This window comes from Drosophila suzukii, chromosome 3 (genome assembly GCF_043229965.1).
Source record: "Drosophila suzukii chromosome 3, CBGP_Dsuzu_IsoJpt1.0, whole genome shotgun sequence".
NCBI classification, from domain to species: domain Eukaryota; kingdom Metazoa; phylum Arthropoda; class Insecta; order Diptera; family Drosophilidae; genus Drosophila; species Drosophila suzukii.
In genome coordinates this window covers 11,566,598-11,592,625 of record NC_092082.1, presented here as the reverse complement: position 1 = coordinate 11,592,625, position 26,028 = coordinate 11,566,598, and the positions used below count along the sequence as shown (strand labels likewise).

General features: G+C 43.8%; 7 protein-coding genes and 2 non-coding genes across 13 annotated transcripts; 4 read left to right on the top strand and 5 right to left on the bottom strand.

Moving 5' to 3' along the window:
• Positions 1–1,444: 1,444 nt before the first annotated feature.
• LOC108012508 (uncharacterized) lies at positions 1,445–4,039 on the bottom strand. The gene is made up of 2 exons (XM_070996835.1): positions 3,353–4,039; positions 1,445–2,837 (listed from the first exon to the last, which is right to left on the bottom strand). Exons 1-2 carry the CDS (start codon positions 4,030–4,032, stop codon positions 2,036–2,038), a joined length of 1,482 nt encoding a protein of 493 aa, XP_070852936.1. The 5' UTR covers positions 4,033–4,039; the 3' UTR covers positions 1,445–2,035.
• A 2,110-nt stretch (positions 4,040–6,149) lies between these two features.
• On the top strand, positions 6,150–6,222 carry TRNAV-AAC (transfer RNA valine (anticodon AAC)). The gene has a single exon. It is a non-coding gene; the product is annotated as a tRNA-Val (tRNA).
• A 566-nt stretch (positions 6,223–6,788) lies between these two features.
• TRNAV-AAC (transfer RNA valine (anticodon AAC)) lies at positions 6,789–6,861 on the bottom strand. Its single transcript has one exon. It is a non-coding gene; the product is annotated as a tRNA-Val (tRNA).
• Positions 6,862–9,205: 2,344 nt separating this feature from the next.
• Positions 9,206–10,733, bottom strand: LOC139353243 (probable chitinase 10). Its single transcript, XM_070996836.1, has 4 exons — positions 10,588–10,733; positions 10,289–10,528; positions 9,705–10,183; positions 9,206–9,464 (listed from the first exon to the last, which is right to left on the bottom strand). Coding segments are annotated over exons 1-4 (945 nt in total). The 5' UTR covers positions 10,589–10,733; the 3' UTR covers positions 9,206–9,239.
• A 730-nt stretch (positions 10,734–11,463) lies between these two features.
• Positions 11,464–12,476, top strand: LOC118877301 (protein obstructor-E). Its single transcript, XM_036815445.3, has 3 exons — positions 11,464–11,642; positions 11,704–12,140; positions 12,212–12,476. The coding sequence occupies exons 1-3, from the start codon at positions 11,498–11,500 to the stop codon at positions 12,434–12,436; spliced, it is 807 nt and encodes a 268-aa protein (XP_036671340.3). The 5' UTR covers positions 11,464–11,497; the 3' UTR covers positions 12,437–12,476.
• Positions 12,477–12,762: 286 nt separating this feature from the next.
• On the bottom strand, positions 12,763–13,967 carry LOC108013781 (protein obstructor-E). The gene is made up of 4 exons (XM_065864292.2): positions 13,876–13,967; positions 13,600–13,812; positions 13,099–13,535; positions 12,763–13,037 (listed from the first exon to the last, which is right to left on the bottom strand). The coding sequence occupies exons 1-4, from the start codon at positions 13,883–13,885 to the stop codon at positions 12,813–12,815; spliced, it is 885 nt and encodes a 294-aa protein (XP_065720364.2). The 5' UTR covers positions 13,886–13,967; the 3' UTR covers positions 12,763–12,812.
• Positions 13,968–15,699: 1,732 nt separating this feature from the next.
• LOC108012570 (uncharacterized) lies at positions 15,700–17,442 on the top strand. 3 transcript variants are annotated; one of them, XM_017077984.4, is made up of 3 exons: positions 15,700–15,842; positions 16,046–16,109; positions 16,536–17,442. In XM_017077984.4, exons 2-3 carry the CDS (start codon positions 16,056–16,058, stop codon positions 17,313–17,315), a joined length of 834 nt encoding a protein of 277 aa, XP_016933473.2. In that variant the 5' UTR covers positions 15,700–15,842; positions 16,046–16,055; the 3' UTR covers positions 17,316–17,442. The 3 variants fall into 3 exon arrangements, with proteins under 3 accessions (XP_016933473.2, XP_016933474.2, XP_036670721.2); XM_017077985.4 differs by having other exon boundaries at positions 15,769–15,836; XM_036814826.3 differs by lacking the exons at positions 15,700–15,842; positions 16,046–16,109 and adding an exon at positions 16,379–16,399.
• Positions 17,443–17,762: 320 nt separating this feature from the next.
• On the top strand, positions 17,763–24,349 carry cmb (combover). Of its 3 annotated transcripts, XM_036814825.3 has the most exons (10): positions 17,763–18,118; positions 18,429–18,585; positions 18,817–19,217; positions 19,357–19,449; positions 19,513–20,326; positions 20,402–21,034; positions 21,301–21,569; positions 21,632–22,182; positions 22,560–23,673; positions 23,731–24,349. In XM_036814825.3, the coding sequence occupies exons 1-10, from the start codon at positions 17,843–17,845 to the stop codon at positions 24,334–24,336; spliced, it is 4,914 nt and encodes a 1,637-aa protein (XP_036670720.2). In that variant the 5' UTR covers positions 17,763–17,842; the 3' UTR covers positions 24,337–24,349. The 3 variants fall into 3 exon arrangements, with proteins under 3 accessions (XP_036670720.2, XP_036670719.2, XP_036670718.2); XM_036814824.3 differs by having other exon boundaries at positions 17,764–18,118; positions 18,441–18,585; positions 19,513–21,034; XM_036814823.3 differs by having other exon boundaries at positions 17,764–18,118; positions 19,513–21,034.
• A 132-nt stretch (positions 24,350–24,481) lies between these two features.
• Positions 24,482–25,567, bottom strand: JMJD7 (Jumonji domain containing 7). The gene has a single exon (XM_017078969.4). It carries the CDS (start codon positions 25,534–25,536, stop codon positions 24,586–24,588), a length of 951 nt encoding a protein of 316 aa, XP_016934458.2. The 5' UTR covers positions 25,537–25,567; the 3' UTR covers positions 24,482–24,585.
• Between the last annotated feature and the right edge of the window lie 461 nt (positions 25,568–26,028).

The following is a 26,028-nucleotide window of genomic DNA, read 5'->3' as shown; positions in this document are numbered from 1 at the left end:
AAGGCGTTATTGTTCGGAAATCCGCCAGGACACATGAATTCCAAGTTATTACTGCACACAAAAATAATGCTCCGTACTTAATAATTTTCAGAGTGTTCAACCTTATGGGACAGCAGCCTTAAATACTTGCTGATATACTTGATAAAAAGTAAAATATACCGCGCTTAACTTTGCATTTTCGGTATCAAAGGTGAGCAAAGAATCGTGAGTACTTCATATAAGTGCACTGACAAAAACACCTCACGCTCAACTAAATCTTTTTATTTTCACCTCCAGCTTACTTACTGTGCCCTTATAAAAATAATAATAATAATCGTTTTAACGAACCAAAAATGTAACAAAAACTTGACTGAATTATCTAATATTCTTTTACATTTCCATAAAACATTAACCTTAAAAAACACACAACTTAACACAAGCAAAAACGGAAAAGTTTTCAGTGAGTGGGAAGAATAATACAACTAATAAGAATAAAAAATAAACCTTAAAACCTAGTTCCCGGAATTTTAATTGGAATTTAATGAGGAGTGAAATGAATTCACTTGAGAGTTGTACAATATTGATTAATTTGCTTCTGGGCATCGTATCCTAGCTTGAGTCATACTAATTATTATTTTATATAATATTGCAAAAAAGAAAACATAGTAAGGGAAGCTCATAAGAAAAGGCTATCGTATGAGGGTGGAGGATCATCGTTCAGTTCTAGTTCTTCGCTGATGTTTGTTGTCGAAGGAGGTGGTGGTATTAGGGACTCTTGGGACTCCTCTCGCTGCTCCGGTAATCGTAAAGCGCTTGTATCCTGCGGCTGGCCGTAGGGTATAAGACTGGAAGTCTGATCTATTCGGTTCCAGATGATGAGTAAGAAAACGCAGAAGATCAACCAAGCGTTCTTCACTTGCACATCCTCTTGCAATCTTTCAATCGTTTGAACTTTCTTATGTAAAGTTTTCAAGTATTGTGTCTTTCCTTGAATTAGTTGCCCACTGCATTTATCTTTAAGGTCATTGGTTTCGATTATCTTTTTTCCAAGCCACTCGTTTAAGTTTTCAATTATTTGTAAATTCCGGCAGAAAAATGTGTTCTCTGTTAAATTACATGTCCTTGAACATTGTGAATATAGTATATCCTTGGATTCAGTCAATAGACTCCATGAAATCGACGCGTATAAAAAAAATGTTGCCAGTTTTAGCATAATAAAACTTTACGACCTACGTTGTCGGGAGACGCTTGTGTACTAATTATGAATTAACGAAAAAACAATAAGAGTTCTTGATAAGCCCATTACATATTTTTGTGAACTTATTTTGTAACCATTAGTCGTGAAGATAAATGGGTATTGGAAGAGTGAACCGTTCTCATCTTTTCTGCTCTTAAATGGTTTTTTAGTTTTTTTCGTCGCAAATATGAGATTGTTTACCGGATACGGAATAATAAAACATATCAATACGTTTTAGATCGTTTTATTTAATATATGTTGTATTTACTTAATATATTGCACTCTTGTTGTAGTATTTTTTAAGAGAATTGGGCATTTGATTGGTTAATTTATTACTTAACTGCCTACTAATACTGATTGAATTATGTTTTTTTCTGTTTCGGCTATTTCTACATCTTTTTCTCGTTGCATTGGCTTGTCGTGGTTTTTGGTAGCTAGTGGTTTAACATAACACTATAGCATATGATTTCTTGATCTCTTGAGCATATCACAGAACAAAAATGACAGTAGAATATGACATGTTCGAGGGTCGAGTGTGGAAGAATTTGGTTTCTAGTAAGGGGCATAGAAAGTGTAAAAATATTATTCGGAGCTTAAGAGTAAATATCCATGTATTCGTAAATGTTTATCTGATATACATATTTATATATATTATAATTATGTCTGTAAATCTATGCCGTGTAAATGTTCATATAAACTGTGATATCGTTTGTTTAGAAAAATACTGAGCAAAAGTACTTGGCATTGTGCATTGGGGGAGGGGGGGTGGTCGAGGTTGAGGGCTAGCGAACTCTAAGAGAGGCTCAATTCCCCGACAGCCTATACGAGAATCTTGTCATACGATGGCGGCGGTGATTCATCCAGCGGCAGTTGTTTGCCCATTGTTGCCGGCGTTTGTTCCGGCAGCAATATGGCTATATGATAGGGTGGCGGACCAGCCGTAGAGGTCGTCCCGCCCACTGGGGACATCTGAAGCTCCTCCAGGTATCGAGCCTCGGTCATCTCCAGCAGGCAGCCGGCGGACTGGGCCGCTCCCGATCCTGATCCCGTCAAGGAGGAGTTCACACCACGACTGTGGCTCACGGCTGCCCGGCCATCCGATCGACTGGAACTCGAGAGCAGGCCCTTGGGAATGCGGCACAGACTGACCAGGCAGGCGGCCAGAAAGAAGGTGGCCGAGAAGGCGCAGAAGATCAGCACCTCCAGTCCGGTGCCCTGGTGGTCGAAGTAGAACTTCGTTCCGGCCACAAAAACGGAGGCCAGCACCAGGGAGGCACACATGCCGCATTTCAAATGACCCGGAAGCAATTGAGAGTCCGCATGCTGCAGCAATGCATGATGTTGCTGCTGCAACTGGTTGCTGTGGTGCGTTGTTGCAGCAGGAACGGCAGCAACTGTTGCCGCTGGACTGGCCATAGTTGCTGCCTCTGCCGTGGATGATGTTGCCGCTGCTGCTGATGTTGCTGTTGTTGCTGCTGAGTGTCGCATGTTGCTGCTGGAGTTGTGGCGACGGGGCGTGGCGTAGGCGTTGGATTGTCGCTGGTTGTTGCTGCCGCTGGTCGAGTGATTGCTGCTGTGCTGGTGATGGGCGGTGTGGTGATAGGCGCTGTAGGCATCATCGCTGGAATACATTAATCGGTTGTAAGTCTGTAAAATCTCTATCTATAAGCTAGCACCAATGCAGGCCATATTATTGTCTTGTATAAAGTTTACTGATAAGCAAATGTACATACTATGGATACAATTCAGTGAGAATTCAAAATTACATATTTAAAGTTCAGAACATGATTTAATAGTAAAATATTTGTAGCAATCTAGAATATTATAGATACGACGTTATCTAAAGCTTTTTATAGGCTTAGAAATAATTCTTCAATGCCACGGTAAGGTTAAAGTTTCTTAACTGGCAGAGAATTGGAACGACAAATTAGTTTTCTGAATGTCATAATAAACAGATAAACCCCAACATAATGGAGAAAAAATATATGTTGCTTAAAGAGCCATATAACTAAATGACAAAAACTAACAAGACATTAAGTAATCGGCCCCAAAACAGTTAAAATTGTTTTAAAATACATAGGCTTATAAAATCTTGGCGATCTGCAGTGATGTTGCCCTTTAGTATTAGCTACTTACGCATAGACATTGCCCGAATATTGCTGCTGCTGATGTGCATCGTAGTGTCTCATGGGCACGGCCATGTTGCCGAATTGTGGATGGTGATAGCTGTAGTGCTGCTGCTGTTGATGTTGCTGCTGCTGATGTTGCTGTTGCTGCTGCTGCTGGTGCAACAGTTGCTGCTGCTGCGTCCTTGGCTGATAGCGCGTGCTGCCGTGGTGACTGTAGTTGGAGCCACGTGCCACCAGGGGAACGATGGTGCCACTTCCGGTGAGGACAGCTGCCGAGGAGGCTATTCCGCTGGCATTATTATTGTTGCTGGCAGTTGTTGTTGTGCCGGTGGCAGCCAGGTTGTTGTTGTTGCTGCTGCCACCGCTGGAATGTTGCTGCATCATGTGATGCTGCTGCTGCTGCTGCTGCTGGGAGTTGTTGTTGCCATAGGACGAATGCGACTGCGACTGCAACTGGCGACTTGTGCCCGGCTGATGGAGATCATAGGGCGTCTGGGGCAGGGATCTGTGCACCGGGGGCATCGACTGGCCACTGCCGCCGACATTGTTGCTGCTGCAGCTGCTCGACTTGGTCCTTCGTGGCGGATGGCCGTAGCTGAGGCCACTGCCAGCATGCGACAAGGAGGCCGCCACGCGGGAACGACCAAATCCGCACTGCTGCGATCGCTTGTCAATCCAGAAATGCATTGTGCCCACGGTGATACTCTAACTGGGATAACTGAAAGTTAGGATAAATTCGTATTAACCAGAAGATAGCAGCATTAAATATCAAGTTATATCTTAAAAAAGATGAAAGTTTCCAAAAGTGAAAGTTAGGAAAAATCTTGCTAAGGAGATTTATTAACTAGAAAAAAATATCTAAAGTAAGAGCATCGTCTAAAATGAAGTAATATAAGATGGTATCTAATATTAAGTCAACTAAATATTTATTTGTATGGTTAAGTAGAGCTATATTTATTTACTTATTGTATTTTTCAGTTACAAATCTGTAAAAGTATTACAAAAGTTTAAAGAACATTGTAAAGTTACAAGAAATCTAAAATACGCAGTTTTAGAGTGCAGACAGACAGACAGACAGTCGGCATTAAGTGCTGCAAACTTATTTGAAGTTCAAGTTGTGTGTTTAGGTTGGGGGAAAATCCTTGACTAGACAAAGCGCATCTGACTCATTTGGCTTTGTGTCTGCCAGACGGAAGGGAGTCCTTTCCCCGGTCCCAGGATCCCACCCATTTTGCTCTTGCGAAACGCTAAAACAGGAAACGTGCGCATCGCATTTCATAGGGGAAGGCAGCCTCTCTGTCTGCGAAAAACCCGAATCCCCCATCCAGGACCTGGTTTGGCATTTCCTCTTTGTGCTTCCCTGTTCGAAGGTGCAACAAGGAACAAAGGTTGCTTTGCTTTTGCTCGGTGGCTGGCTGCCTGGTCAAGGAACCCGCCCGAAAAATAAAACATTCATTGAACGCTTTCACTTCCCGTGTCATTGGCATCCACAAACCCAAAACATCCTAAAACACCAAGGACCTCAGCGCGCCAAAAACGCACAGACAGGGTTCGGAGGGGGGATGGTGTTTGCAAAAGGACCAAACAGAGGGGTACTTAAGGGGGGTTTAGAATTCTTAGAAATATTTACATGAGCTTACCTACTCTTTAAAAGTATTAACTATAAAGTTAATTAGTATTTTTCCTAAACCCCTTTGGAACTTTGGGTTCGCGAACTATCCCAAGATGAATTATGACGCGTACTTTCCTCTGTTCTTGAAAGTGTTTTTATAGAGAGAACCGAAACCATTGTGCCCGGTGTTTGCATTTATGGCTCTTAACTCGCTTAGCTGTTCGTTGAACTGTTCCTCCGGCCAGGCTTTTTGTGAATGGCTGTGGTTTTGGTTGGTGTGTTTGGCCAATCAACGATGTCAGCGTAGCAAAATAATGAATTTTTTAAATGATCCCACAGACAATTTGCCGTGTCGTGTAAACAATTGAGTAGATGTACATATGTACATACCCACCACCGTCATAAAATCAACCGCACAATAAAATAACTTTTATTTCGGGATCGGGAACTTTCCTGTTCTTCTTGACAGCCAGGTTCAAAGTGTAATGCCTGTCAACATCTTCGAGAGCAGCATTACACAATACAATGGTTGAGCAGAGCTGAGAGCGAATAAATAAATACTCAAGCCCGGGCCAGGGTAATAAAATAAACATATTTAAAAGAGACATTTTGACAACCTTTTGATAGGTTCATTTCGTTTCCATTTCTCGGCTGGCGCCAATTCGGATTTCGGTTGAATTTCTAGCCACCCCTACATTCCTTATAAGGAGGGTTCATTGCTTTGTGCTCCAGCCACCCCGATTACAACCATTTAGAAGGGACAGAGTTCAGCTTGATTTGCCTCGATGCTGGTCAAGATTTGTGCGGAACTTAAGTAAAACCGGGCATTGACATTGTCTATGAGCAAGTGTTGCCCTTGCTTAGACAATCATAAAACAAAGGGAAAGAAAGAAAGACAGCATGCCCATTCAATTTGTTTTAATCACCTTTTACGCACACTATATAAATCACTATCTCACCTTATAGTAATAATTCTATTATCAGCCCCGCCCTGCCTTTCGCTGTGCTAAAGACGGCAAACAATGGCAAACTGCCCGATTATTGGGTCTCCTTGAAACATTCCCCATAAAATAGATCCACTTAAATAGATACAAAAACATTTTTCGATTTAATTCACGGAACCCGTTTTATTTTGGGCCTCCCGCCAGATGAGGTTGCTGAAGTTGGCCTCTGCGCCGCGCTTGTTTCAACTGTTTCCGTGGTGTAGCGGTTATCACATCTGCCTAACACGCAGAAGGCCCCCGGTTCGATCCCGGGCGGAAACAGGTAAAATAACTTTTTATTTCTTTTTTTAACAAATTATGTTTTATTAAAATTTTGTCCTATCCACGGAACTTGATTACATTTTTAAGGTATGCGTATTTTTCGCTTGCATTATTTAATAGGAACTTATTTGTGTTTCTCGAGGCACCATCAGCCACCAACAGTTTGAATTTTGGACAGTTATTGAATTTATTTAAAATGAATATATCCTATTTTGCTCTTATATTCCATATTCATTTTTCTGTGTTCTCCTTTAACAAAAAAAATAACTTATGAAATACTAAAACTAATGTGAGTAATTTGTATTTGCATTAACAAGAAGACCAGTTTAGCAAAAAAATGTTTATCCTAAAATGTTTACTAAATAAATTAGCGAAACAAAAGTCAGAACCTTATTTTCCTATACAAAAGAATATATCTCTGGCAAAATTATCAGTAACACAAAGGACATTTAATAATTGAAATATATTTAAAGCTACAAAGATTTATAAACAAAATAAAAGGTGATACTTAAAAAAAAAGATTTAATAGGTAAGTAAGTAAGTTTAAGTAAAAAAGAAATTCCATCTGTTTCCGCCCGGGATCGAACCGGGGGCCTTCTGCGTGTTAGGCAGATGTGATAACCGCTACACCACGGAAACAGTTGAAACTACAGCGGCGCAGAGGCCAACTTCAGCAACCTCATCTGGCGGCAGGCCAAAAAAGTGTGCAATAACAATAGTAAATTAAATTTATTTTTATTGAAAAGATGCATATCACTTTAGTGTTAATTTTACCATCAGAGCTGTGAGCTTCACAGAATTTAAGGGAGGTTTGTGTTCTGGCAAAGTGCCAGCAAATTCAATCAAAGCGGAAATCTAAACTAATCGAACGTTGTTAAAGTTAAAAGGGGCTAAATATTAAATTAGTCACATGTGGTTACTGAGATTCTTAATTAAATTATGACTTTGACCAATATAAAGGTCAAAAATGCCTCACTTCGCTTTAGGTATTTATTTAATTTTTAAAGAGAATGTTTTGCACTTTATTAATGAAAATTTTAAACCTATAAATCCATGTTCTTTAAATACCCATTTATCAATCAGTCTGCATTTAATTGCTGAACAATGTAAAGGCCATTCCCAGCCAGTTTATTGACTGAGCGATTTGATTGAATTTGGGGCAAATGACAGGCCGGAAAGGCCGAGGAAATGTTTATTAAACGGAATTCCTCGGCCAGTCGGGAAATTCGTTGGAAACAGAGCTATCCCGACCCAACAAGAGCATTGCATAAATGAAATGCCAGACATTCATACTGGCTGCTATTTTCCCAGGCATTTTTCCTCACCTCCGCCGGATGAGAACTGTGTATGCGTCATGGGGGGGGAAAGATGCCAAAACAAAACAGAAATTGTAAACTTTAAAGCATGAACCATATCAGCCACCCCTTTCGGGCCATTTTACTCTCACTCGGACGGTTTGTTTTTGCCATTAACCTTTGCCGTTCGCTCTTTTCGTTGGCGGGAAGTGAATTTCTACCAATCGAGGGGGTTCCCCTATTATTTTGCAGGGTGAATTATGTGAGGATCTGTCGGTTTTTGCTATTTGTCTGTCAACCGAAAGGCCATAAAAAAAAGCGAACAAAATCCCTGCCCACTTGATGGCGTACGCTGCGTATGAGCAATGCGCCGAATGCAAGCGATTCTGTCTGCGGATGTGCTACTCTCTCTGTGTGTGCGTGTGTGTGTGTGTGTGGGCTGTTTTCAAGTGCACCACGCTGTTTTACCTGCAATATTTTCTCGCCTTTCCGTTGCCAATGCTCTCGAAATGTGTTTTCCTTTCAGCTTTTCAATGCCTTTGCCTTATTGGCACGTTGCTGTCACGTTTCTCGCCTTTATTGCACACATATTGTTGTTTTTAGGGGCACTGGTTTTTCAAGCTATTTTGTATAGTTTTTTTTTGCTGCAGCAGAGTCCTTGAACGCTCAACTGACCCGACACGACAAGCACTGACACACTGGCAAATGAATATCCTTTTCTTTTTTCCTTTTTATGCGAATAGCTAGTCAGTAAAACGAAGGACTCACGCGACTTGCAACTTTCTATGCAATTTAATTCAATCTAATTCAATTCAAAAAATCAGCCACCGCGGATTCGCGCTCGAATAATTGTATTTTGCCAACCTTGCGGCCCCGCTTCGCTGGTGGGCGGTGGGTGGTGGGTGGTTGGGTTGTGGGTGGTCGCTCGGTCGGTCGGTTGTTGAATGGACGATGGGTGGTGCTGATTCGCCTGCGATTCGAACGGCGCAAGGACTCGCAGCCAACTGAATGTGTGAATGCAGCTGGGCCAAGCGTCGTGCTCGTTTTCACTTTCATGAGTTTCGCCAAGCACTCTTTCAACCCCCCTTTCCACCCACCACTGTTTTTCCTTTTTTTTTTTTGTAAACCCGCAGACAGCGTTTTGTTTTTGCTTTCTGTATGTGTGGCCGTGCGAATCGGTGGGCCAGCGGGTGGGTGGATTTGGCACTCGGAGAAGAGCGTGAATGGGGCTCTCTCTGCTGCTCTCTCATCGCGGCACATGCGCCCTCTAAAAAAGATCCATTGTGAACGAGCTATCCGAATTCAAACTGTAACGTCTTTAATCTCAAAGATAACCTGAAATTCAAACAAAGTAAATTCTAGAACCGTATTCAAACTTTTCCCTCTTGATTATTCATCATCATTTCAATCTATTCTTTATACATGGATGTATTATTTAATAGGAAGATAAGAAAGCTTTAGACTGACTGTTCTGGGATAACTCACTTGATAAGGGTATAAATATCTTTAAGAAGTAAATACATAAACCCTTCATTATGAAAGATGACACTTAAAATACATAGTATATAGCTAACAAATTTATCTGATCTCCTTATTTCATTTCAATTATTTTTTGTACAAGAATCGAAAAAGAACTTTACCCCGTTTAATACTAAAGTTAGATCCTTAAAATCAAATATCAAAAGACAAAAGGTTTCAATTGTTTATTTGGATAAACTTCAGTTAGGCACCAACGTATTCCGGTCTGCGGCACTCCTCCACCTTGGGATCGTAGTGAAGACCCGGAGTACAGTCCAGTGTGACCCCACTGCCATCGACGCAATAATAGTATGCATCGCGGCGGAACTTGTGCGGATAAAAATAAACTCCTACATTGGGACACTTGATGTCGGCACGGCGCAATGGAGATCGGGAATAGGGCATAATATTCCTAGCCGCAGCATCAATCTGGTACGAATATATATAAGTTTTAGTTTTCTGTACTTATTGAATAAAACCTTATGAAAAATTAACAACGAAAAAAGCCAGGACCAACTTTTCTCAGTTTAAAAATTCTTTTTCTCAATTATTTGAGAAGAAGCTCTCTTAAAATCAAGACGAAAGAGCTCTTAAGTTACGTGATGAAGCGGTATTCGGAAGTTAGATGTTACTCGAATTTTGAAGTCATTCCAATTTTCTTTGACTCACCGAGCAGTTAACATTCTTAGCAAAGTCACAAAGTCGCAAAGTCGGATTGTAGGCCAAGCCTGGGGCGCACTCCTGTTTCCACGGATAGCCATCGGAGCAGACGAAGTACTTGCTGCAGGAGGCCTTGCTGGCCAGGTAAATGATGTCCTCCGGCTGGAATGTGGCCGAGCAGTCGTTGGCCACACAGTCCACGTACTCGGGGAAGTCGCAGCGATCCGTCCTGTTGTTGTACTGGAGTCCATCCTGGCACTGCCGTAGAACGGGTTTTCCGTAGTAGCAGAGCACGTATTTCGTACAGGTGTTGTCGTAGCAGAAGCTGCTCAATTGGAAAGATTCGCAGGAGGGCAGGCATTGGACCACATCTGCGTAGGTGCACAACTGGAGGACCGGGTCGTAGGCAAGATCACACGGAGGATTATCACACATTTTTGAAGCACCCTCCAAGTCCAAACAGCTGCCCATTTCCTTTATGGTGTTATCTAAAAATATAAATTTGATCATATATAACCAACTCACTCTTAATGGGTGTCAAGCTATAGTTTCCCGAACATATCATACCGTATTGTTCTAACTTTCTAACTTACTTTCACACTCAATATACATAGAGCAATTTCCCACATAGGGCAGGAAAACTCCGTCTGCCACGTTGTTGCAAACGTTAATCTGGGTGTTGTTGTACATGTCATATTCAGCCTCCTCCTCGACCACTTCATCATCTTCAGGATCACCTTCTGGTCCAGGGGCCACCACAAGGTCTTCGTCGGCCTGAATCCCAAGAACCATCAACAGGACCAACAGAAGACCACCATTTATAAGCCACCTCACTGAAAAATAAATACAAAATCTTTAGATTTTAGCTAAACTCAATCTCTAAGCTACTTACTCCTGGATAGCTTGGAATCTGCAACCCAACTGTTTGCCTTCAGCCTGGAAAATATTTATTTTATATCATCTCTTCGTGGTCGCCTAATGAGTTTTTGCTAATGTGCACTTATCATCTTGCTAATTTCGGCACACGACTGTCGTAGGAATACGACACCCCAATTTCTGCAAACATTTCAGCTTTCAATTTGTCGCCACCAAACATCGTGATAATTTATCGCATTCCAAATGCTTTAAATAGGGGGGTTCCCAGAACAGGTTAATATCACATCGTAGTCAAAAAGAAGTATCAAATCTTGGCACGTGTTTGCTCTTATACTTTGGGTGTACAAGGTTTGTAAAACATTACGGCACAATTGTCATAAGGATCTAAAACCCAAAAAAGAAAATGTTACATTTTCAAGATAAATACACTTTTTGTATTCAGAAACGCTTACGATTGGATGGTATAGTCCCTTCATTCTTGATTAAGGGACCTGTTTGATCTTATCTATCTTATAATTCCAAGCACATGTTACCATTACAGACGATCTTAAGATGCAAACTATACAGAAGTGACTCATCTTGACAGGTGTTTTTTAATGGCTGACAGAACTGTACATTTCCAGAGTCTTCCTGATTAAGACATTCTTAAGATTGGCTCATGTTCGCCGACCTTATCTCTACCCGTTGAATTTTAATGAGTTAGGAAAGCATTCTAATTACCACATAAGAACATGCATCTGATTAGATTTGGAACTCGCAGGGAAGCAAAACAAACCGGATATTGAATGCCAAATGGGTTTACCTATAAATTGAGGAGGTCTTTGAAGTGGGGCGATAGTTGGCTGAGGAAAACAACCCAAATAGTAAGTAGCAATTGCAAAGAAGAAACTTTAAATAAGTTCTTAAGTAAAAAATGTTCCATAGTGATGTACCACCTGACCCTTTTGGCCGTGGTTGCTCTGATTGGAGGCTGTAGAGCTGCGGATGGGGATGTGAATATCTGCTCCGATGTGGTCAGCAATCTCTTTCTTCCCCACGTGAGCAACTGCAGCAAGTACTACCTGTGCATGAGTGAGTGATGATACATTGAGGAACTACCTTAGACTATCCTGATCCATCCTAACCATTCCAGGTGAAGTGGCTGTGCCCCGAGAATGCCCTGCGGGCTATTACTTTGATGCCCGGGATCAGCAATGTGTCCCTGTGATGGAGGCCAGATGTGTGCCCTCCTGCAAAACCAGGGGATTGGAGTCCTTTTGCTACGATCGCACCTGCACCAAGTACGTCCTCTGCTTCGATGGCACTCCCGTGATCCGCCAGTGCTCCAATCGTCTGCAGTACAATGGCCAGACCGATCGCTGTGACTTTCCCCAGTATGTGGACTGTGTGGACAACATGTGCATCCGGGAGAACAACCCGAATGATATCGTTTTTATAGCCAGCAAGGCTCGCTGCGACAAGTACTTCATCTGCAACGATGGTCTTCCAAATGTTATGACTTGTGCAAAGGGTCTACAGTACAACCCGAGTACCCAGAGTTGCGACTTCGCTTCGAAAGTCAACTGCACGGTAGGTGTTTTAGAAGTCCAAAGTTCTAAAGTTCCCTGGGAGTTACTTAAAGAATGGTTTCTTTATTTTAGGTCGAGACCTTGCAGAGGAATATTCTGCCCTTTGCCCGAGCTCCTCCTCGTAGTGCTGACATCAAGTGTCCTTCGGAGGGCGCCCATTTTATTGCCCACCAGAAGCGCCAGGATGCCTACTATTACTGCCTAAATGGCCAGGGAGTCACCTTGGACTGCACACCTGGTCTGGTCTTTGATGCCAAGAGTGGAGAATGCCGGGAATCACAGTTCGTAGGAGTTTAGATCCTTGAAATAAAGATCCACTACTGTCAACTTATGTCTACTTATGGGTTTCTTTAATAATATGGTAAAGGTATCGCTTTAAAAGAAATAATCAAGGGTTGGTGTATTCTTATGTTTCAGTAAAATTTTATACACAATTTTGAAATCACCTGTTATTCAAACATTTTAATACTTATTCATACCTGAAGTAACCATACTTATGCTCTTAATAATTTAAATTTTATGAGAACTTATTTTCAAACAATTTTATTGATGCATTAATTAGTTTAAAATGGTTTAAATTAACAAATAATTTTGTCATGCATGTAAGAATTCACCCACGGAAGTTTTTCCGGCATAACTGTTGCTCCATTCTTATTTATTATATACAACCAAGTTAAAGTCCTATATTTTCCGGTTCACGGCACTCCTGGACCTTAGGATCATACCAAAGGCCAGGCGTACATTCCAGAACCAGACCATGTCCATCCACACAATAGTAATAGGCATCTTGGCGAGAGTCGTGGACATAGAAGTGGACGCCGGAGGGGGGACAAATTCCTTCAGTGGTTCTGGGTGAAAGACGGGAGATCTGCCGTACCTTCCTCTGTTCAGCAGGGATCTATAAAGTTTATATTTTAACTAGGGAAATCTTTAAAGATATATCCTTGTTTGGGTCCCACCTGACAATCCGATTTTGAGGGAATATCGCAACAATCGCACTTGGTGCTGAAATATAGACCAGGAGTACAGGTTTGCTCCCTGGGGACTCCGTTGCCACAGAGGAAATACTTCTCGCAGGACACTTTACTGGGCACATAACGCAGGTGATAGGCATTATAGTAAATGGAACACTCGGATTCCACGCAGTCCACGTTCTGGGCAAAATCACAGCGATCTGTTTGAGAGTTGTATTGGAGGCCATCCTGGCATTCTCTTAAAACAGGATGTCCGTAGTAGCAGAGGACGTACTTGGTACAGGTTCTCAGATAACTAAATGTACTGAAAGTATAGGCCTTGCAGGTAGGCAAACATTCAGCCTGCCCGAAATTTACACAACTTTGGGTATTGGCATTAAATTGGTACGGCCATTCGCACTGCAATTCTATGGCTTGGCCAGCTAACAGGAAGAACTTTTGTAATGATAATTATAACACATTAAGATCTTTGGATCCAGAACTCACAGCGACAGAGGTAGTACTTATTGCAGTCCCCCACAAAGGGCAGAAACACATTATCCGCCACATTGCCGCAAAGACTGAGATTGCCCATGATTAGTCCATATTCCTCATCGGCTGTTGTCGTTTCTGGATAAATTTCAGTGGCTCCGGAACCCTCCAAGTCATCAGCTCTTGATTCCAACACTCCACATATCAGACAGATAAAAAACCATATTACTGCAAAAAAAAAAAGTAAAATTATTAGACTTCCTTTTAAATTCCAGCTTCAGGTGTGCAAACCTCCACTCATTGTCAGCTTTTTGACCCAACTGATTGCCACAGCTCACAAACATTTTCCTTTATAAGGTGCAAGCATCAGATTATCTTATCTATCAATGTTTTTCTTCCGACTGACAAATTAATTGGAAGGAGAGGAAGTTACTCGTAGAGGTCTAATTTTAGATCACAATTTTACGTGCAGACTCGACTTAATCTATTTTTAGTTCATTTACATTTGTAACTTTGGTTATATTTAGGAGGGTATCGGTACCACAAATACTTCTAAATCGTGATCAACTCGAACACCTAAGATATGGAATCTAAGAGAGCGGTTTTGGGTTCCCATTCTGAAACGCTTTGGAAATACGGACAAATCGAACATGAAAATGGGTTAAAAATGTGACACTGGTTTAAAAGAAATAATTCATTAAAGATTATTAAAGAATTCAGTCAGAAAATCATAGAGGTATCTAACTTCAAAATCAGAATAAAAACAGTTTTAGGCTCCTGTTCCGAAACCCACTGGAAATACTGAAAGTATCGAGCATGAAAATGGTCCAAAATGTTGGCCCTCGTTTAATTGATATATTTGAATTTAGGTGACTAGAGAATTCAAACACGAACTCTTAGAGGTATCACACTTCCAAATCGGAATAAAACTACCCAAGTTATGGAATCTAGAAGTGCAGATTTTTGTTCCCATTTTGAAAGGCACTGGAAATAATGAAAAAATCTAACTTGAAAATGGGTCAAATTTTTCACCCTCGATTAATTGATTTATTTGAATGTAATTTATTAGAGAATTCAAGCACGAACTCATAGAGGTATCAAACTTTAAAATCGGAATAAATCTACCCACGTTATGGAATCTAGAAGTGCATCTGCACTTCCCATTCTGAAACCCATTGGAAATAATGATAAAATCAAACATGAAAATGGGTCAAATTTTTGACCCTCAATTAATTGATATGTTTGAATGTAATTTATTAGAGAATTCGAACACGAATTCATAAAGGTATCACACTTTCAAATCGGAATAAAACTACCCAAATTATGGCATCTAGAAGTGCAGATTTTGGTTCCTGTTCTGAAACCCATTGAAAATAATGAAAAAATCGAACATGAAAATGGGTCAAATTTTTTACCCTCGATTCATTGATATATTTGAATTTAATTTATTAGAGAATTCAAACACGAATTCATAGAGGTATCAAACTTTGAAATCGGAATAAAACTACCCAAGTTATGGAATCTAGAAGTGCAGATTTTGGTTCCCATTGGAAATACTGAAAAAACCGAACATGAAATGGGTCAAATTTTTGACCCTCGTTTTAATGAAATATTTGAATGCAGATTATTAGAGAATTCCACCACAAATTCTTAGAGGTATAACACCTTAAAATTGGGATTAAACCACCCAAGCTATGGAACATAGAAGTGCAGTTTTGGGTTCCCATTCTTAAAGCCATTGGAAAAATCTAAAAAATGGATTATGAAATTGGGTCAAAATGTTAAATATAGTTTAAAATAAAATAATAGAGCACAAATTCATAGAGGTATGCCACTTCTAAAGCGGGGTACGATAACTTAAGGTATGGAACAATACTTTTAAAATTTACTTTGATCCTTAGTGCGCACCTAGGCATCCTATGGAATTTTGGGTTTCAATTGGTTCTAGCTCTTACGGTTTGATATCTTGAGATTTACTAGATTTATTATTATAACTAGATATTCTAATATTTTCATCTTGGGTACACTCATAACGCTATCTTTTAAGAGCTCCCACATTAATTTCGAAACGCTTGCCGCCTGGTCCAGACAAATTCTACGTACACACGAAATCGTTTGAAAACATTTTCGTTTTCGGCTTTTCGTTTCAGTCGAAACTTGGGCATCTCTCTGTGCACAGCTCATCGCTCGGAGGATCGAATATAGAAACAAATAACAATTGTTAAAAGATATTTCTCATATATTGTCAAATTGTTAGTGTAAGTTTGCATAACTACTGCAGTCTTTGTTGTGTTGTCTTCAGAAGTGCCAAAATGATTGACACTATTTTAACTGAAAATATAATTCAACAAAGAGGCATTTATTTATAGAAAGGTGCCTTGCGGTGGGCCTTTGTTTGTATTGAAGAAAGCATCAATGTGCGCGATATACATAACACCAAATCTTCCCCCTTCTCTTCTAGCGCCTAGAAAATGGTCAACGAGCTCAACAAACCCCAAAATGGGGACAATGCCGCCTTGAGTGAGGTAAGCTGGTATTAAAGAACAGAATTAATTTCATACTTTGGTTTATAAAATAAATTTCTTTTAATATTAAAAAGCATTTTTCAAAAATTTAAAAAAGGTTTATGACACACCATTATTTTATGTTTGGTGATTCATGTAGGGAAAACGTTTTTGGGCTCTTTGTGATACACAAAACCAAGACAATACAACAGGAAGCAAATGCATCCCATATTAGCTAGATTATTTTTGTTAGATATAGAATAGAAAACATATCTTTTGTGTTTCTGTGATCCCATGGACGTCTGATGTCGGTTCGCAGCATTTTATTAATAATTTGTATAATGCATATATGTAATGCATTTTTAGATTAATTTATATCTGTAAAAATATAAATTATTTATTATAATTTTATAACCCATGACTAATAACCTTTATATATATCTTTAGCGCCTGGCAGCCTCCAACCGGCAGCTGCAGGAGATGCAGGAGGAGCACCGCCAGTTGCTCGAGGAGATGGAAACGTTGCGTTTGAGAGCCGCCGAGCTTACAAGGTTGAATGCCCAGCGCCAACATCTAAGACAGTCAACCGAAGAGGTAGAAATGTCCCAGGAATCCACGTCAAGCCGCCAGGTGGTAGCTTCAGCGGAGGTTACAAGGCGCCAACATCTAAGACAGTCAACCGAAGAGGTAGAACTGTCCCAGGAATCCACGTCCAGCCAGGTGGTAGCTTCAGCGGAGTCAGAAGCACTGCCCTCATCCTCTTCCCCTCCTGCCAAACCCACCAACCAAGAAGCTACACCAATTGTCCAGGAAGAGGGCGAAGAGGACAATGAAGAGACGGCCAGTTACCTGCAGGCCAAGCTGAACGAGATCGCCAACCTGAAGGCTCAGTTTAAGCGTGTCCAGAACATGGTGGACACCACCAAGATGATTGAGCAGCACATGTCCACCAGGCAGGTGGTTCAGACCAGTTCCTCGGTTCAGAGCAGTCGGCAAACCACATCCTCTGAAGTTCGAGTGGCAAGTCAGGAGGCTGAGGAGACTGTTCAGGATGAAAATCCTTCAACGAGTTCTGCTCCCGACAACGCAGAGCTCCTGAATTCCATGCTCAACATGTTCACGGATTTCACCAGCGATCTGCGCGGACAGGCGGAGAGCCTCCGGGCTGAAAGGGATCGCATCAGGACCCTCAAGGAGGACATAATCCAGCGCAAACAGGGAAAATAAGCCATATTAGACTTAAATCAAGCACTGGTCCTAGTCATATAATGTCAGAAATTAAAGGATGATATTATAAAATTAAAGTATATAATAACCAAGTGTATATTTACTTTACAAATACATAGTTATCTCTAACATTGTTTGATTTTTAAGGTAATAACCTAAACTTTATAATGGAGCTTATGTTGTTTTGAAAGTTAAAGTGATAGGGTCGAACTATATAATATAAAAAAAAACGCTAGGAATAATACAATAAAATAAAGATAAACGAGAAGGTTTACAAAGTGGTATAAACCAAAATTTAGATTTATTAAATAAGTTTTTAACAGTTGAAAACTAATTTTAAAATGTAGCAGTTATTTCGATAACGATAGACCGCTTGGCAATGTGACCGCATCTCAGTAGGCTTTTTGGCGAACTGCCAGCCCTGGTCCGAAACAGCTGTCAGAGTGCGCAAAGCGAAAAACAAAAAGGAGAGTTTTACAAGATTTTTTCTAGCGTCGTTTTTTTGTACGCAAATATATATTTTTCTAATGGCGCCGCCGCCCAAAGTGATTGCGGATCAGGGCAGCGCCAGTGCCCGCAGCGGCAGCACCAGCAACAACAACAACAACTCGGTGGGTGGGGCAACCGGCGCCGTGCCCAAACAACAAACGCCCCTAAATGGAGCACCTGCCTCGGGAGCGAATGCATCCCCATCCACGGTGACCAGCAGATCAGCGCGTTCGCGACGGCAGCAGGAGCACCTGGGCGAACCGGACCTGGACTTTGCAGAGCCACTGCAGCGGGAGACGCTGAAAACACTGAACGTGAGTTAGTCTAGCCGCCCGGTTGCCATGGCAAATCTCCTCGAAGAGAAGACACCAAAGACCCTTCTCTTCTTCGATTTATAAATACACTTCGCACTCATCTCGGCTCGCAAAGATTCTTTATCCACTGGTTCAGTAGCGAAAGCGAACGCAACCACAGCGGACAACGAATTTCGATCGGCCAGAGAAGTGCCTCCCTCTATATATATATATATATATCTCAAAAAGATATATATATAGACCTAAAACGAGCAAAATTAGCGCCATACTCGTGATAGTACTTCTTATCTTTGCCTGCTGTTACTTAAAGGATCTTCTCCAGCGCGCACGCATCAGTAACGGCAAGAATCGATCTCCGGCGGATCAGCAGCTGTCGAGCAAGGAAACCAAGTCAACTGCCCAGCAGCAACAGCAGCGTGAGACACTGCGTCAGTTGGCCGCCGAGCAGAGCAGCTACGAGTCAGCAGGTTATTATTCATAAAGTTTAAGGAATACACATCTCATTGAGCAATTTCCAATATCCGTACCTGGCCCAGCGATCGGCGGCATGGCCCACACAAAGATCGGTGCGCCAGTTCATGTTCTATAAATAAGACGCGAACGAAAATAAACGCCCACTGAGATGATGTAGTCCGCAGCCCACTCACTGGCAATAGACCTAAACCTCCATACTGATCTTTGGCTATTTTCCATTATAGAGCAATTGCAGGAGCAGCAGCAGCGCTACCGATTCCCCGTGCGTCCCGTCCAGAGGGTTCAGCACCAGCCGTCCTCGTCATCTAATAGCTCGGGCGCCCCCTCATCTTCATCGGCCTTGCTGCGTTTGCGTCAGTCTACGCCCCCGAATGCCACAGTAGGTGTGGTTATACCAAACGCAACTACCAGCAACGGAAACGGACATATAAGTGGCCCTGAGGAGCAGTCCACACAACTGACCCCCGCTGGACTGCACCAACTCATTCAACGACTCTTTGGAGTGAACCCTTTGGCTCCGAGACACGAAACAGGTCGCTCCCAGGTTGATGTGCTGCGAACCCTGCTCGGGCTGGACGAGAACTTGAACAGCAATAGACAACAACAAGGTGTAAACCTAGTGGAGGTGAGTTCTATATCTCTTTATCAATTAAGCCTTAGGAGAAATAATATCGAGAGATTTGTTCAGTAATCTTTGTGGTAGAAAAGATCCATTCAATTTCTAGTAAACAAAATTTATATTAAATCTACCTCTGTTGCCTCAGCTCAACAACATGGTGCATGAGATCAACCCAAACGCGGAGCAGGAAGAGGGCGTAGTCAATTCGACCAGCTTGGAAGATGTTGCATTAAGCGAGGTATGTTTGTAAACAAAAACCTGTTATATAACCTCTGGAACTCAAACTCCTTTTACCTTGCAGATGAGCGACAACCGTGCCCAGTCCATCCAGTCGCTGCACAGCGTCCTGGAGACCCCTACGCCCGATACCACGCCCAGTTTCGACGAGCTGCAGCAGCGTCTGGAGGCCTCCAACAGGAACATGCAGCACCTGCAGGACGAGCAGGCCAAGTTGCTGCACATCCAGAACATGGCCAAGTCCCACCTCACCGAGATGGAGCAGCTGCGTCAGCAGGCTGATCGTCTGCCTCACAACAGCAACGGAGGAGAGGCCCCGAAATACGAGTCCGTGCAGCAGGTGCAGAATGATATGGCCTCGCTGGTGGGTCGCATGAAGAATCTCACCGCCTTCATACACAACCAGAACGAACTGAGCACTGTGCTCGGCGATGATGGTCCCGAGATCCTGGCCGAGCAGCAGGCACTTCAGGAGAAATTGGAATCGCTGCGCACCCAGCGCGAGGATATGCGCAACCTGGTGGATGAACTGAACAGCATCAACCGTACGGCTAGGGAGTCGACTAGGCCCATAAAGGAAGAAACTCCCACGGCTCCTCCAAAGCCAGCTCCTGCCCCAGTGCCGGTTAAAGAGCGTGTGGTGCCAGTGGAATACCAGAGGAACGTACCCATCATGCGGCAGGAGGCGGCAAATGCTGCTCAGCGGGCACTTCAAGCCCAGGCGATGATCAACCAGAAGACGGCGGATATAGAAGCCCTCAAGGCTCAGATGGCCCGCCTAAAGGGAATGCTGAACACTGTTAGCCAGATCGAAGAAAGTACCCCCAGCATGGGTGCCTCCTTGGAGCGGCGGAGTGAGGAGAGGTCCAGCGTGGAACGTGAGTTGCCTGAGGAGATTTCGAAGCGCGTTTTCGAACTTAACGATTTTACCTCTGAACTGCGGGCTGAGGCAGCTAGTCTGCAGAAGGAGCGCGACCGTATCCTGGCCCTGAAGGCGGAGATCGAGCGCCGCAAACAGCAAGCGGCCAGTGCAGTTCAGTTGGGCGATGATGCACTCAAAAGAAGTAGTCTTACCCCAACCCCCACACCCTTGAGACAGCATCAGGAAGAGGAGGAGGAGGAAGAACCATCTGAGGTGGATACTTCCCTTCAGGCCACGCCCACGAAGGAACAACTTCGCAACGAACTGCGTTTGCAGTGCGAGCGCCTGCGCAAGGAGTACGAGCAGAAGCAGCGGGAACTGGAGCAACGCTATGTGGCCAGCAACAACACCACCTCGGAGGCGGATGACGAGGGAAACGACGACACCGACAGCGACAAGTACTTCGCCAACGTACGTACCGCCTCCTCGGCGACGCTCAAGCGGGCTGCGTCCGCCAGCACGGTGGTGGAACAGCGACGCGGTCAGCAGCCCAACATACCCCAACAGCAAGCTCCGCCGCCGCCGGCTCCTCCGTCCACCCTTAACGAAGATGATCTGAACGCAACCCTTGATACCCTGTCCTTGGGCAACGACAGCTTGCCCTCGAGCAGCAACAGGTCGCAGTACATGCCGCCGCCCATGGCACCAGTGCCAGGAATATGGGGTATGTTTATATATCATTTTCTTATAAATAACATATAAATCTTGTAAAAAGTTTTAATACTAGTCAAAATTAAAACATACATTTTGTTCTAATGATCTGAATTAGCAATGATTACTAGCATGATAACTTATTTGTGTGTACCATTAAATAAGGAAATCTATAAAAATAGATAAGAAAATGTACAAATACATTCTCTTTATAAGATTATCCTAGAACCATTTTTACCACAACGAAAAATTAAAATAATATATTCCTTATTCGCTTAGCATCGCACAACCCCGGAAATGCGTGGCACGGACAGCAACCGATCTATGGACCGGCTGGCTCCAGCACCGGGACCGAGTTCAAGCCACCGCCAACAGCTGCGCAGGTGGGTTCCTCGAATGCCTCCGGATCGAACACCTCTAGCGATGCAGTGCTACTGCAGCAATTCATGCAGACGCAGCAGATGTTGATTAACTCGGTGTGCCAGTGCAACCAGACGCTATGGCATCAGCAGCGGGAGATCGACAACCTCAACAACCAACTGCATACGGTAAGAACGTTCTCCAGATTACTACGATTCACACGATCTAATATAACCTTTTTGTTACATAGCTCCAGGATCGATTTAATGTGGTAGCTTGCCAGGATCATAGCTTCGGCTTGCGCTCAGAGTCGGTGCCGCCTCCGAATCTCCCTGTGGGACCCGGAATGGGTCAGATGCCCAACAATCTGTGTCTTGGCAACAGTCGTGCTCAGTCGGAGCAGCTATTCAACTTTGGCGCCCACCAGAGCGCCTTTAGTAACTACCAGCGCAGCTGTCACCGCACTGGCAGCGAATCTCATCATCATCAGCAGCAGCAACACCAGACGCAACCATTTCTCAACAATGCCGCTCCGCCACCACCGCCGACACACTACAACAATGAGACTCCATTGTCGCCGCCAACGTACCGCTCAAGTCCGGGTCCAATCTTTATGAACCATCACAACAACACTATCCACCAGAACAACTCGAATCTGCGAACCCAGAACCAGCATGCCAACAACCTACACTCGTTGCCCGAGGGAGCAGCTGGGGGTGGAGCACCCGGTGCGGGTATCACCCTGAACAACCAGGTGCCACCCGGTAACCGGGCCAACAATTACTGGGACAACTTCCGCAGGTAATACTATAACTTTGGTGATGGTATTTTAATCGGGTGTTTGGTGAAAAGGGGTTACAAGCAATAAAAATTAATTAAAACCATTTTGTCTAAAGTCAATTTTCAATTCTGTGCTTCGGTAAGTGCAACCAGTCGTTGCAAGCAATTGTTCCATTAACAGAGTTGAAAGTGACTAACCCAAGATTAACTCCAAGTACTAACTACTCCTCTTTCCGATTTGGTATAGAAAAAACTTTGTTATGTTTGAAATAAACTAAATTTTTATTTTATAAATTGCTATTTAAGTTATTTAATTTGACCTTAATCCTGGACTAACATATGCTTGATTATTTGCTGACCGCTTGCATTAACCCATTAATATCTGTGCGCTTTTCCAGCCACTCGCGCCAGAATCTCCTATCAAACAAAAGCAATGAGGAGCTAAACATGGACCACCAACAGTACCGTCGACAGCGGGCGCCGCGTCCCAGCTACTTTCCGCCGCCCCAACTGATGGCTCCGCCCACGACCCGTGGTGGTCTGACCCACCAGCAGCAGCAGCGTCGCCACTTTTTTGAGTCGCCACTAACCGCTTTGCATGGCAGCAGCGCCAATGGCAGCAATAACCTCAATAATAGCGGTAGTGCGGGCAGGAAACGCGATTGGCGGGAGGATCCCGCACACAACCGCGACCATGACGATGAGGATGTCGATGAGGTAGAGGAGAACCATGATAACGCCATATTTGGATCGGGTCGGCGTCGCAACCGTCGGCGCCCGCAACTCTCCACGCTGCGAGATGAAGAGCCCGAGCAGGCTAGCTCCTCCAATCTGAACATGAACGTAAACTACGGCAACAGTCCACTGTATCAGCGGAACAAGGTGCCAGCAAAGCCCACCACTTCGACGGTTTCTCTGACTCCACTGCAGCAGCGACACCTTCGCTTTAACTTTGAGCTTCCAGCTCACTACATGGACTACATAGACCTGCCCCAGATGACTCCAGTGGATACGACTCCTATCCTCGGTCAGGAGCCCTCGCCCATGGATGAATCAAACGCCATGGAACAAACCGAGGAAACTGCCTCCGAGGAACTGAATCGCAATCTGCTGGTGAATGCCCTGAAAAACGACAAGTTCACCACAAAGTTTTACGAATCCATTAAGGAGGATGTGTACCGTCGGCTAGAGACGCTGTTTGAGCAGCAGCAGCAGCAGCAACAGCAGCAACAAAATCAGCAGATGCAGCAGTCGCAAGAGCCGCACGGTCTGCGAAAAGCACTCAACCAAGAGGAGACTGAGCCCATGGGTGACGCGGAGGCCACCGAGAGTCGCAGTGAGACGCCTCTGGAAGTGATGCGTATGCAGCTGGACAACGATCGGCCCGAAGATGAAAAAGGATCGCCAGTAAAGCAGCTGACTGTGGTCATTCCACAAAATGGAGCTGTCCTGGAGGATACAGCAGCCAGTGCATCTGGTGTTACCTCTTCTACAAGGTTGGAAATTGAAGAGGTAAGAAAGCTTAGTATCCTTTCGAGACACACTCATCATTGGCGTCTTCCTTACTAGCAAATGCTCGAGGGGAAAGCGGAACATGCCTCTGGATCTGCATCAGGCGCAGGAACCAGCATGGAATTGGCCCCCGATCACGAACTAATCGAGTATATAATCAAACGCATTCGCAACCAGACGCACAACAATACCGTCATTAATGATTCCCTGCTGGCGGAGGTCTCCAAGCTGACGGCCACTGCGGCCCAGAACTCGACCGCCAGTTCGCCACTAATCTCGCCCAAGCGCATTTACGCTAAGATCAAGAAGATGGACATGCCACGGCAGCGTGACGAGTTTCTGCTTTGGTATCGCTCCTATTTAGAGCAGCTGTTTGTCGTGGAGCAGCCGCAGGACAGCTGTAAAGCCAAGCCGAAGGCGCCAACCACTGCTACTGGCAGTCCGGCCAAGCAGACGAACAAGCGAGTGCGCGAGCAGTCCCAATCCCATTCGCAGGACTCTAATAACGATGCCGACCTGGCTGAAGCTGACCAGAAGAATGTGTCCGCGTCGGGAAATGGCGACCTGGAGTGCGAGAACAACGAAAATCCCGGCGAGGAAGCGGATGGCCAGGCTGCTGCAGAGTCTTCCGGCGCAGAAAAGCAAGAAAGCAGTCTCGAATAGACTATTGGATTCAGCCAATTAAACACACATTCCTAATCTCACTATACATCATATGTACGGATATTCAAAAGCTCATTTTTACGGATTTCGCAGACGTTACACATTTTTGTCCGTGTCCCTATTCTTAGATCACATTTCATTTGGCTTATAGTTTTTTATTTAACATTAAATTATGCAACAATATTATATATATATACACTAAAGACAACAAGATATGTTTATAGTTTTGATAACAATTCCTGAGGGATGCTAGTTGTTCCTGCTGGTCGTCATCTGCTCCAGCATGCGGTAGTAGCAGTAGCGACTGTCGTAGTCCAGGTCGTACCAGAAGTTCACAGCGATGCACTTGTGGCTCTGGGATACGTGGTGGAACCAGTAGTTGGGCAGGTAAAGGATGTCTCCGGCGTGAACGCGCACCTTCAGCGGCTTGGCCCGGGCATACTCCGGATACTTGGCCAAGTCAGGTGCCAGGGGATCAATGCTGACCCATTCAGTCATCTGTTCGATGCCCTCCTCATCCCGCAAAGGTTCAATATGGAATTGCCCACTTTCCGAGGTCCTGTATACGCCAGTCTTGTAAAGCCCTCGGGGCACACAGCTTAGTTGGTGCGGCGGGATGAGGATGAAGTCCTTGTGGCCGGAAATCACACAGTAAATGTTCTCGTACGGATCCTTGTGCATGGAGGTCACGGCACGCTCGTCGCCCAGCCAAAAGTTTACGGCGTCGGGCGGTTTGTTAAACGACGGCTGGGCAAAGTCCAGATCACTGACCCGCAGATCGGCCACCAGTTCTGGCAGGTCCATACTGAGGTTGGAGTTTTGCTTCTGGACGTAGTGGACGGGTCCTGTGGGATCATCCAAGCGGCGGACCAGTTCGGACAGCTTCATTTGCGTCTCCATTGGCAGGACGAAGTACTCCTGACCTTTTTCAGTGGCCAGACCATCGGCGTAGCCATTCGGAGTGATGGCCACGTCCACTTTCCTGTCCCCGAGAGCCTCGATCAGGTACTCCGGCGTCCATTTCCCGATTGCGGGCCACGAGAGCGCCTGTCGGATGACCACCGGCTGGTTCTTGGAGTAGTAATCGCGGCAGAACTCCAGTGCAGTCGGAATCCGATCCAGCTCTACCACACTGCTCCCGATGCACAGCTCCTCCGCTTCCTGGAGCAGTACATCCAACGCCTTCTTAACCTGGGACATGCCGGCAACTACAGATGTTTTCTGCACTGCGGCATTAGCGTGTTTTTAGCTAGAGTGGACCTTCTCATGGCTGATGAGTGGGGTGTTCTGGCTTTCAGTGGAATTATCGCTTCTATTTTTATTTGTGAGATTTTTTGAAATATGCAAAAATTTTTTTTTAATGTTTATAGTGACCAAACAACACCAATCCTTAACAATCGTAAAGAAAAAAAATATATGATCACATTCTCACCCAAAAATTTGGCAGATCCAATGCAATATGCAAATTTATATTCGAAAACTAACTAATATTAATATTAAGATTAACGTTGCGGTATGGTCTTAAGAATTACTCATACGACACGTTTGCCAGTTAGGTTATAGTCCAAAGTAAAAAATACACCATGTCAACTAATTCATTTCTTTGTTGTAATTTTTAAAATAAGGGAAAAAAATCTACGCCTTCTAGAATAGAATAAACTTTTGATCAAAGGCAACAGTACGTATGAGTGA

Coding starts and splice junctions, on each gene's coding strand:
- LOC139353243 (XM_070996836.1), bottom strand. Junction 10,184..10,288: donor TATGTATATTGAGTGTGAAA/GTAAGTTAGAAA, acceptor TTATATTTTTAG/ATAACACCATAAAGGAAATG. Junction 9,465..9,704: donor CTAAGAATGTTAACTGCTCG/GTGAGTCAAAGA, acceptor TATTCGTACCAG/ATTGATGCTGCGGCTAGGAA.
- JMJD7 (XM_017078969.4), bottom strand. CDS start 25,536: ATGTCCCAGGTTAAGAAGGCGTTGGATGTACTGCTCCAGGAAGCGGAG.
- LOC108012570 (XM_017077984.4), top strand. CDS start 16,056: ATGGTCAACGAGCTCAACAAACCCCAAAATGGGGACAATGCCGCCTTG. Junction 16,110..16,535: donor ACAATGCCGCCTTGAGTGAG/GTAAGCTGGTAT, acceptor ATATATCTTTAG/CGCCTGGCAGCCTCCAACCG.
- LOC108012508 (XM_070996835.1), bottom strand. CDS start 4,032: ATGCATTTCTGGATTGACAAGCGATCGCAGCAGTGCGGATTTGGTCGT. Junction 2,838..3,352: donor TATTCGGGCAATGTCTATGC/GTAAGTAGCTAA, acceptor AATGTATTCCAG/CGATGATGCCTACAGCGCCT.
- LOC118877301 (XM_036815445.3), top strand. CDS start 11,498: ATGTACCACCTGACCCTTTTGGCCGTGGTTGCTCTGATTGGAGGCTGT. Junction 11,643..11,703: donor CAAGTACTACCTGTGCATGA/GTGAGTGATGAT, acceptor TAACCATTCCAG/GTGAAGTGGCTGTGCCCCGA. Junction 12,141..12,211: donor CTTCGAAAGTCAACTGCACG/GTAGGTGTTTTA, acceptor TCTTTATTTTAG/GTCGAGACCTTGCAGAGGAA.
- cmb (XM_036814823.3), top strand. CDS start 17,843: ATGGCGCCGCCGCCCAAAGTGATTGCGGATCAGGGCAGCGCCAGTGCC. Junction 18,119..18,428: donor AGACGCTGAAAACACTGAAC/GTGAGTTAGTCT, acceptor TGTTACTTAAAG/GATCTTCTCCAGCGCGCACG. Junction 21,035..21,300: donor ACCAGTGCCAGGAATATGGG/GTATGTTTATAT, acceptor TTATTCGCTTAG/CATCGCACAACCCCGGAAAT.
- LOC108013781 (XM_065864292.2), bottom strand. Junction 13,536..13,599: donor TAAGTACTACCTCTGTCGCT/GTGAGTTCTGGA, acceptor TCTTCCTGTTAG/CTGGCCAAGCCATAGAATTG. Junction 13,038..13,098: donor CCTCAAAATCGGATTGTCAG/GTGGGACCCAAA, acceptor TAAACTTTATAG/ATCCCTGCTGAACAGAGGAA.